Source organism: Anomaloglossus baeobatrachus, chromosome 5, assembly GCF_048569485.1.
Source record: "Anomaloglossus baeobatrachus isolate aAnoBae1 chromosome 5, aAnoBae1.hap1, whole genome shotgun sequence".
Taxonomy (NCBI): Eukaryota; Metazoa; Chordata; class Amphibia; order Anura; family Aromobatidae; genus Anomaloglossus; species Anomaloglossus baeobatrachus.
This window is the reverse complement of record NC_134357.1, coordinates 424,767,617-424,785,408: the sequence shown is the minus strand read 5'-3', so window position 1 is coordinate 424,785,408 and position 17,792 is coordinate 424,767,617. Positions and strand designations below refer to the sequence as shown.

The following is a 17,792-nucleotide window of genomic DNA, read 5'->3' as shown; positions in this document are numbered from 1 at the left end:
ATTTGCACTTAGTAGACCAGAGGTGGCCACACGTATACCTTCTATTAACCGTTTGCACGTAGTAGACCAGAGACGCCCTTGCTCACACTGGAAGGACATGACAGCACTATATCATTACCTGAGATGCTGAAAGTGAACATGATAATGAAATGGCAGATGTCATAGCAATGTACAGTACCGGAAAACGTATGTGAGCGCCACAGTCTCATCCCAGCACCTTGGTCTATAGCAGATCTGATTAGTGACCCATAATAGGCTGCATTTTTAACTCTGGTGGCATATTGAGCTCCAGGAGTCAGATACAATGTGCGTTACCTGCGCTCCACGAATCAACTCCTCCTTACAGTTTAGTGCATGAGGGATAGGAAAGTCGACAGGAAAATGGCAATTGAAAAATGCCATGAAATATAAAATCAAGCAAAGAAAAAAAAAATAAAATTATATATATATATATATATATATATATATATATATATTTTTTTTTAACTGTAAATATGTAAAAACATGGATTGTTGGTTAAAAAAAAAGTTTGCAATATAGCCTTCATTAAAATTGTGGACTTGTCAGTCTTCTACAGCCGATGTGTATCACGGTGCATAGCAGACTATTGTGAATCCGAGAGCAAGATTGTCTGATGACAAAGGCGATCAATTAACTTAAAAGAGAATCTGCTCCCCCATCTGAGAGCAACATAATGTAGAGACAGAGACCCTGATTCCAGTGATATGTCACTTTCTGATTGGTTTGCTGTCATTTTGATAAAATCAGTTTTCTCTGCTGTAGATCAAGCAGTTATACAGAGCTCATGAATATGCCGGACTACCTGTAGTCCTGTAATGATAATCTACTGCTGATTAAACAGTGATTTTATCAAAACTACACTAAGCAGCTCAGTAAGTGACACATCGCTGCAATCAGGATCTCTGCCCCTACATTGTGCTGCCTCAGATTAGGTGGAAAATCCTGGTGACAGATTCCCTTTAAAAGATGATTTGTGGGAAGAGAGATAAGTATTACACAATCAGATTCAATGTTAACTCATTCTGCAGTCTGCTATGTACAGTGATATTGAAAGGCTGTAGAAACCAAAGAAATAATGCTGCATGCAGTTCAGAGGTATAATAGAACAATGGTAACTGTGAAGAACTCATATGGCTGAAAGGCTGGTCCAAAAACAGATGGCTCATAGGGTATCCCACCACCCCATCATCTGAAATCTGTAGGGAACCCAGTATAAAGGCCCTGATTAATAAATAGTGGCATTTCATGCACCAACCTTAATAATAGGCGAGTAGGTATAAGCTCTGCCAAAGTAATTAAGAAGCCCACCCCACTTCATTAGATCGGCGTGCACCTTCGGGCACCTTGCCATAAATTCCAGTCCAGTCAGGGACTAAAGTAACATTTCTGGTGTAAGAAATGCAGCCAATTTTCATTCATTTGATGGGCGGATGTAGCCATGCCCGGGCCCAGATCCTCCCCAGCTTTGCTCAATTTGGCGGCGTTGTGCAAAATTGACGCCAAAGATCTCAACATTTTCTGCATAACAATGAAAAGTGCACAATACAAGGTGTTTTATGACTGTTTTGATGAATCAAAGCTGAAGTGTTTAATCCGGTGGCGTCACCACAAGGTAAAGGATGCATTTCTGGCCCATTAAATAATGTTAATAGATGTTTCTACTCTGAGTGATTGAGGGAGGTCCTGAACCAGGGGTTCCCATCTGTTATCTTAACCTTCAATCATCGGGATATCTGAAAATGGGTTTTCTAAACCCAGAAACCCAACTTTAATAGAGACCGATCATAACAATACCAAAGAGCAATGAAGATGTCCTGACAGACCATACATCGAACATTTCATCTACCCCATACAGGTAGATGAAATGTTTCATGCATCTATTGAACTATAGGCCTTGAGCGTGACCAGGGTGCTGGGGATGAAACTGTGCCGCACATTGTAATGCCTCCATGCAGTACATACAGACACATGGTGCAGAGACAGGACGTCTCACTTACTTTCCTTCGAGAGTCCCCTAAATGCGAGTCTGGAGGGAGAGGAGGATGCACTCAGCTTATAACAGAATACGAATAGGACACAACTGCAGCTTTAATGGGAATAGGTCACCAGGATTTTGCTCCCCCATCTGAGAAAAAACACCAAAAACCACAATCGACATATGGGGGCTCTATCGCATAAGATCTATGTATACACCAAAAATAAGTATGCAAGCCATAATATTTAGTTCAATTAACAAAATCTTTATTAACAAGAGCCTCCCTCAAAACACACTGACGCACGTTTCGCACCTGGACGAAGCACGTTTAGGTGCGAAACGCGCGTCAGTGTGTTTGAGGGAGGCCGTGGCACTACTACCAATCTGGACTTTGGTTATAATGTTATGTATTTATGTGTTGATGTTATAGCTGTATCCCTATTAATTATAGATACTATTTATATTCATGACAATTAGGGATTACAGTTATATTACTAATTTTGATTCAGGACAATATATCTCCTTGCCTACAATTGGAAGTCCAGTAACATAATAACAAGTGCCTGGTGTGTCCCATTATTCCATCTGTCCTTTCTGGGCTGCTCCATTTGTTGCTATATGTTTTAATAAGCTTTTGTAAATAAAGATTTTGTTAATTGAACTAAATATTATGGCTTGCATACTTATTTTTCGTCTATCCCCCATCTGAGAGCAGCATAATATAGGGGCAGAGATCCCGATTCCAGCGATGTGTCACTTACCGAGCCGTTTAATGTCATTTTGATAATATCAATGTTTTCTCTGCTGCAGTTCAAGCAGAGCTCATGAATATATCTGGCAGCATGCCAAGTAGTCCTCTAATGATAATCTACTGCTGATTAAACAGTAATTTTATCAAAACTACACTAAGCAGCCCAGTAAGTGACACATCGCTGGAATCAGGATCTCTGACCCTACATTTTGTTGCTCTCAGATTAAGTGGCAAAAACCTGGTGATAGATTCCTTTAAATGAAAAATCCACTTCCGAATTTAATTTCATAGTCAAAATCTACATAAAAGCCAAGATTATATTCTATGGATTTTCAGCTATAGGACATTTTATTCTCCAATAATCCTGATGACTGCAACTTGGATATATGGGACCCAACAGCTCATATGTAGCAGAATAAATAACATTTCAGCTCCCAAAATGTGTGACTTTCTGGCTGCAAAATTTGGGACATAGCTTAGTGCCTAAATAGAGTCGAAAACTAAAGAAATAAACAAGAAAACTAAAAGTATAATGTCTGCAGAAATGTTCAACATCCTAGAAGGGTGTATTAATGCCAAAATGGAAGAAAAGTGGAGTTGCCCTTTAAACACCTGCTACCTTGGTATAATGGTCACAAGATCATGCGGTTTCATCAATACGATTAGACACCCATTGCTTTTCTCAGGTTGTGCATTGGGTAGGACATGGCTTTGCTAGGGGGATGCAAATTAAGAAATGAGAGCAGTTTCTGCATAAGGAGGATAAAGATGACCTACCTCCGAAAAACTCCAACTCCCTCAAACCATCAACCAGGATCCTGTCTGAAACCCAACGCTGCGGAGAGAAAGAAAAACATGTCGGATGTCAGCAGCAGAAGCCGGGAACACGTTTCTGGGACAATCCAAAGGATCGGTGGGAATTCAATTGACTGAAGAAGCCCTTGAGGATAAGCAAGCACCATGTCTACCTGCCGTCTACCAGGCACAGTGCCATTCTTCTTACTGTGATTGGTACCTGGTGTTACAGCTCAGAGCAAAATAGGACCGAACTACAATACCAGGCCCAGCCACTTCATTTATCTGATCAGCAGGGGTGGCAGGAGACGGATCCCTGACAGCCTGGTATTGATGGCCGACCCTTATGATACGTGAGCAATATCTTCAAAGAAAATCCCACTAACAAGTGAAGATCTCAGTATGAAATGTAAAAAATATATATTTTTTAGCTTACATTGTGATCTCACCTCTAAGGACAGCTTAGGCATTTACTGTTTATACACTGAAACACCATATGTAGTAGGCTTGAGCTCCCTCTAGTGGTGGCTGCAGACAGCAAAAATGCTCCAACTTAAAGCAGTGGTTCACCCATATTTATTATTTGCTAGATCAAAATTATGTTGAGAAACTATGTTTCTCTCAAATACCTTATGTTGGCAGCAGTGCCTGTGAGAGGCGCTATTGCAGTCCAGTCTTCCCCATCGCTTGACCCCTGGGCTCTGTGACGTCCACTTCCTGATCAGGTGACATTACCGCACCTGGCGCAGTCTTCCTGGCTCACTGAGCTGTGGGCGGTGTTTCACCGCTCATCGCAGCTCAGTGTGTCCCCTGCTTGCAGCGCTCTACTGTGAGGGAGCTGATGGGCAGTCACGCTGGGTTGTGCTGAGCGGTGAAACACCGCCCACAGTCAATCACTCAAGGAGACTGTGGCTGGGCGCGGTGATTTCAGGTGTCCAGGAAGTTGACATGACATCACCGAATCCCTGAGAGCAGGTGATGGGGAACAGCGATCTGCAATAGCGCCACTCACAGGCACTATTCCCAACATAAGGTATTGGATAGAAACATTGTTACTCAATATAATATCGATCTAGAAAATAATAAATATGGGTGAACCACCCCTTTAAAAGAGGTTTTCCCAGGAACAAAGTTAATTTCAATCAATAGATGTTGGAATAATAATAATTTCCACAATTAGATGTTTAAAAAAAAAAGTCCCTGTGCTGAGATAATCTTATATATGTGCCCCTGCTATGTGCTGTGTAATGGTCGTGTCTGACCGTACAGGAACATGGTCTGAGCATACCACATCTACTGGGCAGGGGAAGACACAGAGGAGTATGCAGACATTACAGCACGGGATCCCAAGTAATTCTTTGAGGTAAAATATTTTTTAAAAACCGCCAGGGAAATGTTTAACCTCACAAAAAGAATCAGCTGTGATCCAGTGTTATAATGGCTTTAGACTATTTTACGTCTCCCCCGCCCAGGATGTCTGTTCTTATCATTTTTGTGTCACTATATTTTGTCTAATAAATGAATTTTTTGCACCTTGAACTAATTTTCTCTCTCTCTCTATATTATATATATATATATATATATTTATTTATTAGTCCGACACTCAGCTCTCCCACCAATCAGCTGTTTGCGGTGTCCAGAAGTTAACAGAATGCAGGGCTGTGACCCAGACAGGACCATACATTGTGTGGTGCTCATTCACAGGTACTGCAGTTTAGTTTCTGATGAAATTAATGTATTCTAAGCTGCAGTACCTTAAAACGGCCACTACACAATATGTGGCGCTGTAGTTGCACAGGTTGAACACCTTCAGAGCCTGGTCCACGCTTCATTGGGACTTACAATCATGGGTGGGGTGCCATGCGGGAATGTCTGGAGAGACACTGGCCAGTCCTTATGACGGATCCAGCGTCAAACTTCCTTACCGCCACCCCGCTTGTGACAGCACGGCGTGCCCGTCACCTTAAAGAAATCTTAGTTGAGAGCCACTATATACCCCCTAGCCAGAATCCATTCGGTACGAGAGGCCCATTGACTGGGTGTTATAAATGTGGCCACTGTTTGGCTTGTAAGAACATATTACGAAGTAGGTCCTTCTCTACCTCAGATGGGTCCTCCAGGTCATTCGACATCAGGAAGTATATCACATGCAACACCACAAACGTGATATACTATGCACGTTGCCCGTGCTCCCTGATCTACGTGGGGCTCACATCTCGTGAGTTCCGCGAAGGGTCAGGGAGCACGTCCGTGATATCGAGGCAGCAAAAACGATTGAGGACGTCACACTCCTCAAGACACTGCCGAGCCACTTTAAGGCTCACCACAAGTGCGACCCCTCTTTACGTGAGGTTCGGGGCATCGATAGTATCAGTGGAGGCTCCAGGGGTGGTAACTTGAAAAAGAAATTAGCTCAGTGTGAAGCCAAATGGATCCATACCCTGGACACACTGGTACCTAACGGATTAAATAGGACTATAAGCTTTGCCCCGTTTCTATAAATGTTTTTCTAAATTTTTATTTAGTAACAAATTCTCACCACGCAACTGGCCCCCTTCCTTTTTGCTGGCAGGTTTAATGTAGTATGGACAATTTTGATCGTTTTAGGGTTTTAATGTTTTTTGTATATTTATCATTTTTATTGTTTTTTTCCCCTATGTTTCCCCCCTTTTCTTTCCCTTCCTCCTCCTTTTTGGCCCCCGTTATTTTTTATCTAGTGATCATTGGTTCTCCCTCCACTCTTTATTATCTTTTGTACACAAAAACATCACAGAGATGCATGCCGCACATTCATACAAGTGATCTTCCCCTTGGGAATCCGGATTTGAAAAAAGAAATAGAAAAAAATCGAAGTGACGACGTTATATACCACTACACAAGAATTTATAATGATATATGTATTGCGTGATATACTGTTACTTTACCATTATAATCTCTTTCCGGTTCACTTCTATGTTCTTATTATAACCTCTATGCATCCCAGTATGCGCCTTGCGCCTGCCCCGTCTTGTTGCCGGCGTGCTCGCCGTCACTATGGTGCGGGAGCGGGATGACACATCCCTGCTCCCATACGCGTGTGTGGTCATCTGACGGCAGGCTCCGCCCATACCGTGACGCTGGCAGACGCAGCAGCGCATCATGAGGCGGTACTATGGATGCGGAAGTGCCCGCACTACAGGCATAAATAGCGGAGGGCAGAGGAGGTTCGAAACCCCTCTCCTTCCCTGAAAAAGCATGGTTGTGGATTGTCCCCACACCCTGCGAAACGTACGTAGGTTGGATGATCGGGGGATTTTTGAAGGCCAAACTTTTGACCATGCACGAGTCACTTTATTATTGGCTTGCACTTGGCACTTTGACTAGGCATCTTTGCACTTTTATATGAGTTTATTGGTAGGAGTCTCCTTTAAGATGTTATTGCATAATATAATGATATAAGTAAGAGATTTGTGTGCACTTCCTACGTCTCTATATGTGCTGTACATTTTATGTGCCTTGGCTGCCATTGACAACTTTCTGCATGGCCACCTGTTGCCTTCTTGTCTGTTTTTAGCATTTTTGTGTCACTATATTTTGTCTAATAAATGAATTTTTTACCTTGAACTAATTTTTTCCGTTTTTTTAGCATAGACTGAGTTGGTAGTAATGGCTGCAGCTACACTGTATTCCTGCCCATTATGATAAATATGGTTGCCTATTGGAGGTTTCTCTATTTAATACTGTATATGTATTATATATTAAATATATATATAATATAAATATTAGTAAGTCCTGGACAACCCCTTTAATTGTGACTATATAGGGGACTGATATCTACACGAAGAAAAAAATGGATGTTTATTAAAATAGGATATTAATCAGCACAGGACATGAAATGAAAAACTCACACGGGATTACAGGGCGGACATTGGTCAAGAGTTGACAAATTACTTTGCCGGACACCCTTTATGTTTTAGTGTGAAAAACATACAAAACACTGTTTAAATTTAATCTGTCACCAGGATATTTTTGTGCCAAAAATCGGAGAGCAGCATAATAGGGAAACTGAGAACTCGATTCCAGTGATTTACCACTTACTAGGCTGCTTGCTGTAGTTTTCATAAAGTCACAGTTTTATCAGCAGGAGATTCACTAGAGGACTAGTAAACATGCTGCCAGGTAGTCCTCTATATTCATGAGCATCGTATAACCCCATCCACACTACGGATTGGTAGCTTTCTGCCTATGCAGCGTATACAGAAAGCTGCCAATCAATGGTGTGGGTGGGGTTATACAGAGCTCAGCATTCAGAGAACTAGTAGATCTGCAGCAGAGAAAACAGGGATTTTATCAAAACTACAGTAAACAGCTCAGTAAGTGATGCATCACTGGAATCAGGATCTTTGTCTCTACATCATGCTGCTGTCAGATGGGGGAGCAAAAACCTGGTGACAGATTCCCTTTAAACAACACAAGACGTATAACGACGTACTTACGAGAAAAGACATGGGGTCCTCTTTATGTTGAATGATTGCTCAGATGCCATAAACTAAAACCTGCAAACAGAGGACACGTCACATCATATATCACAACACAAAATGTCACAGCAGTCAGGAAAAAGCATTAGACACTGCTGGAAAGCATCATAAGCTACATAAATAGCGATGTACTCCATCCAGAGGGGGGAACTACAAGTGCCAGCATGCCTGCACATAACAGCAATGACAGCTTCCAAATCCTGCTGGTATGCCAATCTTTCTGTACAGTGCCTTAGCCCCATGTAGACATTGGCATGCTGTGACCTGCAGTTCCCCAGCTGCCCTGCAGGAGGGCAGGACACCAGTACAGTAGCAGTATACACACAGGCGGCAGCGACTGGAGCAGCCTCAGTAATAGCCACAATACACAACACACACACACAGCCTTGACACACAACACACCCCCTCTTCCTCTGCCTGTCTGTACCGCGGCAACTTCCGGTCTGTCCCAGAAGTGACGTCAGTGTGGGCAAAAGCGTGTTCTCCTGGATTACTTCGCTACGTCACTTCCGCCGCGGCCTGGACGTAGCAGGAGAGGCGAGAACTAGGGAAGGTACAAGGTAAGGTACTGGGAGAGGTCGGGACTGGTGCGGTGTACAAGTTGTGGGGCAGCGTCTCTGGCCAGGCGGGATCAGGACTAGTCATTGTTGTATCACTACCGTAACTCACGAGCTGTCGTGAATCTGCCTGGGCATGCTGGGAGTTGTAGTCCTACTGCAGCTTGACGGCCACAGCTTGTCAAACACTGTTGGAATGTATGTACGACCTAGCTTGTGCGTGGTTGTCAGCGGCAGTAATGTGTGTAATACACGTGTATGAGTGTATGTGTATATAGATATATATGCATACATGTGTTGTGTGTGTATGTGTGTATATATATATATATATATATAAAATCACATATCTCTGACCGGCGCTGGTTTGGGGTGTCCGGTCGGAGGTGATGTTATTCTGGGTTGTGCCCCATAGGAGTGAATGTTGCCTTGCTGTACTGTACAGATTATTGGTGCTGTATCTCCTTCCTATACGTATAGTTATATACACTATGCTTCAGTATTATACATCTAGAACGCTGGTTCCTCTTTAGTTTTTGTTTCTGATAATGTTCCCTGTCTTTGATCCCCCACCCATAAAACTATCCCACTTCTAAAGTGTCAGTACTTCTAAATCTGCTCATTTGCTTCTTGCTCCCCCTCTTGTAGCCTCCGGCCATCATCATACAATGTCCCCTAGCAAATTAACAATGTGCCAGAACCTGGACCCTGTGTGATCTGCTCAGACAACCCATTTTAGGAGTCAAATCCTAGAGAATTAACTGCTGTCAGGGCATGCTGGGAGTTGTAGTTGCTTCAGCTGGACAGGTTAAGCACAGTCTTACCTGCCTCCTTTGCTGAACTGCACTCTCTGATACTGGTACATTAGGCAGCACACTGGCTGACGCCGCTGTCCATCAATCTGCTCATGTTTGATCACCACTGAGAGACTGCAGAGGTGGCTGGTAACCTAGGCTACAAGCAGTAAACAAATTTAAAATCTCTCTGTTATTGAGAACGGAGATTTTTAATAACACGTGAATTGCAAAGGTTGATTGTTTTTACAGGAACATTTTTTATCATTAGAATAATCAATAACCCTTCAAAGGCAGACTGACTCTAGCTGCAGTTTTGATAAAATCACTTTTAAACTGCAGTACCTGGGAATGACCACTACACAATGTACGGCGCTGTGTGGGTCGCAGCCCTGCGCACTTCACTTCTGGACATCGCAGGAGCTACAAACAGCTGAGCGGTGGGGGAACCTAATGTATACAGTAAGTCCCGGACAACCCCCTTTTAAATGTGGCTATATAGGAGACTGCCCCTACAACTATCGCCTCCCCTCCCCTCCTCTCAAAAAAAGAAGATCCCTATACTTCTGTTGTGGATCGGCATTGCTCCATCATCATCCGGTGGAGTTGACCCATACCTGCTTCAGCCTGTCAACAGCCTTCATATTCCGAGTAACAGGAAAGCGCAAGATCCGAAATAATATTAAGGCTGCAGGCGATCAGTGGCTGCAGGCGATCAGTGGCAGTGAAGTTATCCCCCCAGCAGCTGGATGTTGATACAAGGAATCATGTACAGGGCAAGAGGAGAACTTGGAGCAGTTGTCGGTATGGGAGAAGAGTGCAGGATTTTTAGTTTTACTCTGGGTATATGGAGACCCCGGTAAAGATCTCTGATATCGGCGTATACTGTTTATATTGTCTATATCTACATTTGAGGCCAGTGTTGGGATAATCACCAGGGTCACCATTGATCAGCTGTTATTACTGGGGAAAGCCACGTCTGGTCACATATTGACTGATCAGCCGGATCCATAAGGTTCCTCTAGGTGAGAGGCTCTCTGTTATAAATCAGTGAGGGGTCTTGGAGGGGGACCACCCCTTCTGTGACCATTACTTGCATGCAGAAAGGTGTTCTCTCTGACAACCGCACAGATATACTGTATACGAGGCTGGCATTGCTGTTCATTTGCCCTGTATACGGAGTCTCTTCTGGCACCACCTGTCCGCCGTCAGTCATGGTGCTGGACAGCTGGCCGCATGTTGTTGCGCTCATTAACCCCTTCCTGTGATCATGATATTTAAAGCTCCAAATTCTGCAGCTCTATTTGGATATGATGAATCGGGAGATTTCCGGTCCAGCTCTTTATTGTGCCAATCTTCCTAATGAAGCCGCCTGGCGCCCGCTGTAACCACCGGGTGCAGTTGTATAGTGCCAGTCTGACACTTTCCGAGCAACCTTACTGCACACATTGCATCCCCCGTGTCATTAGACGTGACCTAAACCTCGCGGGGGAGGGAGGATCCATCAGAAAGGTCAAGTGCATCCGTTTAGTAGATTCCCATGATCATTTGGCAAGTCTACTATCCACAAACGACTGTAGACTTATGGATTTTAGGCCTCATTCAGATGACAGGTTTGGGGTTTTTTACTAATGGAAACTACGGACTATTTTCAGAAGTGTGCTGGATTAGATCTGCATCCATCTTTGGTCAGTGTGCCTATTTTTACTATCAAGTGCGCCATCTGTATTTCTTGTATGTAAAAAAAAAAAAACGATATATCCCAAGCTTCCTCATTAAACGGTGTCCGAAATCTATTTTGCAGGAATGATTTTTCTAAGGAACAAGTCCCCTATATAATTGTATAAGTAGTTTAATTTGCATTTTGGGGGTGACCAGCTCCCTACAGGAAGAAGTCAGTGCCTCATCAGGGCAAATGTAAGGCTACTTTCACACATCAGTTTTCTGCATTCAGGCACAATCCTTTTTTTTTCCTGATCCAAAGGATCCGGGAAAAAAATGTAAAACCGGATCCGGTTTTTAACGGATCCGTTATGCCGGATGCGTACAAAATCGGATCCGTTGCATCCGTTTTTGCATCCGTTTTGTCAGTTTTTTTGATGGATCATTTTTTTTAATTAATTTGGTGCATGTGCAGTTTACAAAAACGGATCCGGCAGCCGCATCCATTTTTTACCGCATTGCGCCAGATCCGGCGTCCATAGGCTTTCATTGTAAAACACGCCGTATCGCGCCGGATCCGTCGCGATGCAGTTTTTTTGCCAGACAAAAAAAACGTTGCAAGACACGTTGCCTCCGGCCGCCGCTTTAATTAATTCATTTTGCCGCATCCGGAAAAAAACGGATGCAACGCAAAGCCATCAGGTACAATCTGGTAACAATGCAAAGCTGTGGGGATAAAACGGATGCAGTACCGGATCCGTTTAACCCGTTTTTTTCCGGATTGTACCTGATGGAAAAAAAACTGATGTGTGAAAGTAGCCTAAGGCTACTTTCACACATCTGGTTCTTGCTCTGCGGCACAATACGGCGCTCTGTAGAAAAACCGCAACGTTTTTTTTTTTGCCGCCGGTTGCGTTTTTTTTTGCATAGACTTACATTAGTGCCGTATTGTGCCGCATGGGCTTGCGTTCGGTCCGGTTTTTGCCGCATGCGGCAGATTTAGCCGATGCCGCGGCCGGATGGAACGTTGCCTGCAACGTTTTTTGCTCCAACAAAAAAAACCGCTGCGGCGCATTTTTCAATGCATGCCTATGGACACCGGATGCGGCACAATGCGGAAAAAACGCATCCGGCCGCCGCATGCGGTTTCTTCCACTGCGCATGCTCAGTAGCGTACCGCAACCGGAAAAAAACGGACGGGCCGCATGTAAAAACTTATGCAAAGGATGCGGTGTTTTCACCGCATCCGTTGCAAAGGTTTCACAGCCGGATTGAGCCGCAGTGAAAGTAGCCTTAAAGAGCTGCCATTCAAACAAATATGGTCTAATAGGAAGACGGCTGGAATCCAGCGGTTCCTACAGAGCAGCTCTCTGTTTTGGTCATAGATGGGACTCAAGGAGGATGGGACCCTCCTATATGACTTCTATATGCTCCAATAGGGTATATGAATAACGTTTTTAGAGTGGACATACAATATTAAATACAAGCTTTTCTGTGTAGGGTTGCATTATTCAAGAGATGGGGCTAAGCTGCAATACTAGATGTAGCCTAGAGACCGGATAGGTGCTGATTATTGGTGAGCTGGCACTACCGTGCTCGAGTGCTCGTAACTAGTGATAAGCGGGCATTCCCATGCTCGGGTGCTCGTAACTAGTGATAAGCGGGCATTATCATGCTTTGTACTCGTAACTAGTAATACTCGTAACAAGTGATAACCAGCCACTACCATGCCCGGGTGCTCAGTACTCGTAACTAGTGATAAGCGGCCACTACCATGTCCGGGTGCTCAGTACTCGTAACTAGTGATAAGCGGCCACTACCATGCCCGGGTGCTCAGTACTCGTAATTAGTGATAAGTGAGCACAACCATGCCCATGCGCTCGTGTGTAGTCATGAGCGAGCACTACCATGCCCGGGTGCTCATTACTCGTAACTAGTGATGAACGAGCACTACCATGCTCGGGTGCTCAGTACTTGTACTTAGTGATGAGTGGGCACTACTAATCCCAGGTGCTTGGTACTCGTAACTAGTGATGAGCGGGCACTACCATGCTCTGTACTCATAACGAGTAGGTTGGATGCTTGGACAGGCGCCACTTGTTAACAAAGTATAATGGAAGTCAATGGGGGACTCAAGCATTTTTACAGAAGATTTTCCAGAAAAATGCTAGGGTTCTTACGAGCACCTGAGCATGGTAATGCTCACTCATTACTAGATAAAAGTACTGAGCTTGGTAGTGCCCGCTCATCACTAATTACGAGTACCGAGCACGGTAGTGCCCGCCTATCACTAGTGCTGATCTAGGAGAGAAAAAAAGACTGACTTTTTGGCCATAGCCCCTTTTTGCTAGGCATCATGGGAATCCGAGCAGTGGGATCAACATCAGTTATTGGTAGCAGCATATCTAATTGACTCTCTGATAATGTAATGAGGGGTGACTGGCATTGTGCCGCAGGCTGGCGCAATGTGCTGCAGCTGAGAGGTTGTGCTTGTTTTTAATTCGCTAAGTATATTTGTGGTTGGCTAATTGGGGCAAGGTAATGTGGTTTTAAGATTTACAATCTTTTTGGGTTATTTCCTGTAACCCCTTATACGGTACAATCCTGTGCCCTCATTTGATATGTGTTGAGGAGCTTAGATCCTCTGACCATTGGTAGTGCTGCACATTAGGCTGGATTCACACTGAGTACTGACCGATGCTCCGGCCACGGGTCTCCTCATCTGACCTTGATGGCCTCTTATATGCCTATGAAGCTGTCAAGTTCAGGTCCAACTATGAAACTCGGCCTAACCTGCTTTTTAGAATGAATTCCTCTCAGTTTTTGACCTTGGCTCTGTAAGGCCACATGCCCACGTTGAGTATCTGGTGAGTATATTACCTCAGTACTTGTAAGGCCACGTGCTCATGTTGAGTATTTGGTGAGTTTTTACCTCTGTATTTTTAAGGCCATGTGCCCACGTTGAGTATTTAGTTAGTTTTATACCTCAGTACAGTGGTACCTCGGTTAACGAGTAACCCAGTTAGCGAGTATTTCGCTTAACGAGCAAAGCTTGCTGTAAATTTGTAACTCAGTTTACGAGCAAGCTTTGCCATACGAGCAAAATACTCACCGCACACACTTCCGGTTCCGTACATCCACCGCGCTCTGACCCGCTCTTGCAGTACACGCACACGCACACGCACGCACACACATATTATGCTCACCTTACCTTCTGTTCCATCGCCGGCCTCGGTTCTTGCAGTTTGCCGCTACAGGATGTGTATCGGTAACCATCGCGACGATGGAGGAACTTCCGCTCTCAGCCGCTTCTCAAAGGCAGCGCGCTGACCAATCAGAGGCAAGAGGCTCCTGCCTTTGATGTCAGCGCTCTAGCAGCGGAAGTTACGGCATCGGTCGCGATGGTTACCCGATACATATCCTGTACCGGCAAACTGCAAGATCCATGAGGACGGCGATGGAACGGAAGGTAAGGTGTGTGTGTGTGTGTGTGTGTGTGTGTTGGCACAATAGGGGACCAGGATGGGACATTTAACAAGTTGTGGTACAAATTGCCTGCATTGCAATGATTTCCTATGGGAAATCTTGCTTTGCTACATGAGTAACTTGGTTTACAAGCACACTCCCAGGTTCCACTGTATTTGTAAGGCCACGTGCACACTTTCAGCATTTAATGAGGGTTTTTTTACCTCAGTATTTGTAAGGCCATGTGCATATGTTGAGTATTTGGTGAGTTTTTTACCTCAGTATTTGTAGCCAAAACCAGAAGTGGAAGAATCAGAGGAAAGTATAATAGAAACACGGCACCACTTCTGTATTTTATACTCACTCCTGGTTTTGGCTTCCAAATATTGAGGTAAAAAGCTCACCAAATACTAATTGTGTGCACGTGAGTCTTTTTCAATATTTTTTAGGATGGCACCCATGTGTCCAGATCATTATTACTGATGCAGGAATGGTCGGAGATGACCATTCATGTTCCTTGTGTGCAGCAGGTTAATGTTTGATGGGATTTACCGCTTACGCCTTCCTTCACCTCTAATAATACAGGAATCCGATGTCCCCCCAAAGCAATGGACAATATCCTGGCCAGATACCAGTGTACGGCCAGCATGGAGGGCCGGCTGATTGCAGGGAGGGCGTTATGTAGGACACGGCGAGACACAAAGGGATTTCTCCTAAGCAGATTACAGTGTAGCCAGGGTTTAGCGCACACGCCATTCCTTGCTTTAATATTTTGCTTGTTCCCCTTCTTTCTTAAAGGGCCCTTCCCCCATTTTAAACTGAAACCAATGTGGCAATCAGCAGAGACTTTGGCTGAATGTGTAATATGTCACCTGCAGGAGAAGTGTGTACATGACCCTCAGGGGACACAGAAACCTATTGACTGGTATGAAGAACGAGTTGTATGTCTACTGCTCATTGATCTGTTCCTGCTCTTTCCATTTAGAGTGTGTGAGTGAAAATGTTGCCCTCTCCTCGCCTGCTGGTCGCTCTCCTACTCCTCCTGGTTGCCAGCTCCAGTGCGAAGTACCAGGATTTTGATGATGGCGACGACGCAGCTGAATATGATGACAATGACTTTGCCGAGTTTGAAGATATGGCAGATGAGGTGACCACGGCGCATCCGCAGCACCAGCAACACTCGCCAGATGAGGAAGAGGAGGAGGATGACGAGGAGGCCACGGTGGAGCTGGAGGGACAAGAGGAGTTTGAGATGGACGCTGATGGACAGGTAAGGACATCTCCTAAAAATCTTTCTAATGACTCACTTGACAGCCATCTTACTCCTTCTTACCGCAAACGTCCCATAGGGATCCTGATAAATATTGTTGTAGGTCTCTACCCTGCGAGGAACCTTCTACAGTTTCTGATATTGTGGGGTAGGTCCATATAAGTGAGGTTAGAAAGGGCCTTATGTTTATTTCTATCAAAATCTGATTTCTCTTTTAATGAGATAGATGTGACACTAAGCTTCCTCGACGGCTTTGTAGTACTGGACATGTAGGAAAAGATCTATTCACACGTCCATCCGTCCAGACGTTTCCAATTGTTCATTTCCATTTCAGGAACAAACAGAAAGAATAAATAAATGTTACTAAAATATACCAGACAAACAGAATGTGTGAACAGAGCCGAATGCGACAGATCTGTTGCGACCAGCATGGCGGCATCAAAGAGGCTGGTTTTTAAAGGGAACCAAACATCAGGATTTTGGTGTATAAGGTGCAGCCAGTGCAGTACTGGCACTATCAGGCACAGTGTGTACATACCATCAGGGGGCAGCTCGGGTGTTTAGGCTGTGAAATCCAAGTTTATAAAGTTTGAAAATTCGTGCACTTTTTGATTGACGTGTGCACCTCTGCTGCTAATGTCCGGGTGGGTTATGCACGTGGATTCCCGCAACGCCCCCCCCCCCCAGCCTTTTCCTCCCTCCCTCTGGCTGTATGTAAATTTCTACTCTTCTGTTACACGGCGTCTGAGTTAGCGCCTGAGCATAGCACTCATCTCCGGCGCCGTGTTTATGGAGCCCACAGTATTATTGTGCATGAGAGGGCAGTGCATGCGCCCTCGCTTCTTCAGATCTGTTGTGACCGCGGGAGCACGCGCGGTGTCACAACAGGATTGGAGAACAGACGTCTGCTACGATATCGTCTGCTGCAGCTAATCGGTAACATCAGCTGTTCTCGAGTCCTGTTGTGACACCGCGTGCGCTCCCGCTGGAAAACAGCAAAAACATTCAAAATACGGAAAAATTGCAAAAAAAAAAGTACGATTGGACTATTGTTTTTGATATATTGTATCCACTGTGTTCACTATATAGTAAAATTGATGTGTCAGTGTGATGCCTGACATCAGTCTGAGCTTGTAAACACCAAACATGAATAGGTTAACTTTTATCTAAGGGGTTAAAAAAACAAAACAGAAATTTGTCCGAAAAAGTGGCGTACATTTTGTGCCATTTTCTGCGACCTGTAGTGGTCTCATTTTTCGGTATCTATGGCGCAGTGACTGCTTATCTTTTGCATCTCGAGCTGACTTTTTTTTAACGGTACCATTTTTGCGCAGATGCTACATTTTGATCGCTTGTTATTGTATTTTGCGCAAAATTTGTGGTGACCAAAAAAATGTAATTTCTCTGACGCCTCATTGGGGGACACAGGACCAATGGGTGTTATGCTGCTTATTCATAGGAGGACACTAAATAGATGCAAAGATGTTAGCTCCTCCTCTGCAGTATACACCCCCTGGCCCAGCCAGGCTACTTCAGTTTTAGCTTAGTGTCTACAAAAGGCACATCTCTGCAGACTACTGCAGCAAGAATTTTTTGTTTTTAGAGGGTGACTGTTTCCTTCGGGGACCGATTTCCCAAAACCATCAACAGGCGGGAACGCGGAGTGTCGCCTCCCCGTACCCCCTCCTGCGACGCTGGATCCTGGGCTGTTACTCACTGGACGACAGGTCTCATGGCACTGATTTTCCAGAGCCCAGAGCAGATGAAAACTTCCTCAGCCCCTCTTGCAGGCTCTGAGTTGATAAACGCTCCGCACCAGTGTGACCACTGACCAGACTGCCATCTCCACAGGAGCTGAGGTGAGATCATTCCGATTTTTCCAGAGCCCAGAGCAGATGGAAAACTTCCTCAGCCCCTCTTGCAGGCTCTGAGTTGATAAACGCTCCGCACCAGTGTGACCAGGCAGCAGGCATCAGACTGCCATCCCC

General features: G+C 44.6%; 2 protein-coding genes across 5 annotated transcripts in view; one reads left to right on the top strand and one right to left on the bottom strand.

Annotated features, from left to right (window-relative positions):
- STRADA (STE20 related adaptor alpha) overlaps window positions 1–8,552 on the bottom strand; it is a 51,341-nt gene extending 42,789 nt beyond the window's left edge. Inside the window, exons 1-4 of one of the 3 annotated variants that reach the window (XM_075350326.1) lie at window positions 8,462–8,552; window positions 8,018–8,077; window positions 3,525–3,582; window positions 2,019–2,047 (exon numbers count right to left, since the gene is read on the bottom strand). In XM_075350326.1, the coding sequence (XP_075206441.1) occupies window positions 2,019–2,047; window positions 3,525–3,582; window positions 8,018–8,029 (99 nt within the window). In that variant the 5' untranslated portion in view covers window positions 8,030–8,077; window positions 8,462–8,552. Of the gene's footprint in view, window positions 1–2,018; window positions 2,048–3,524; window positions 3,583–8,017; window positions 8,078–8,384 lie in introns of those variants that run through there. The other 2 variants (XM_075350327.1, XM_075350328.1) reach the window with 2 other exon arrangements.
- Window positions 8,515–17,792, top strand: part of CCDC47 (coiled-coil domain containing 47) — a 96,624-nt gene continuing 87,346 nt past the window's right edge. The window contains exons 1-2 of one of the 2 annotated variants that reach the window (XM_075350323.1): window positions 8,515–8,619; window positions 15,520–15,804. In XM_075350323.1, the coding sequence (XP_075206438.1) occupies window positions 15,535–15,804 (270 nt within the window). In that variant the 5' untranslated portion in view covers window positions 8,515–8,619; window positions 15,520–15,534. Of the gene's footprint in view, window positions 8,620–9,816; window positions 9,870–15,519; window positions 15,805–17,792 lie in introns of those variants that run through there. The other variant, XM_075350324.1, reaches the window with a different exon arrangement.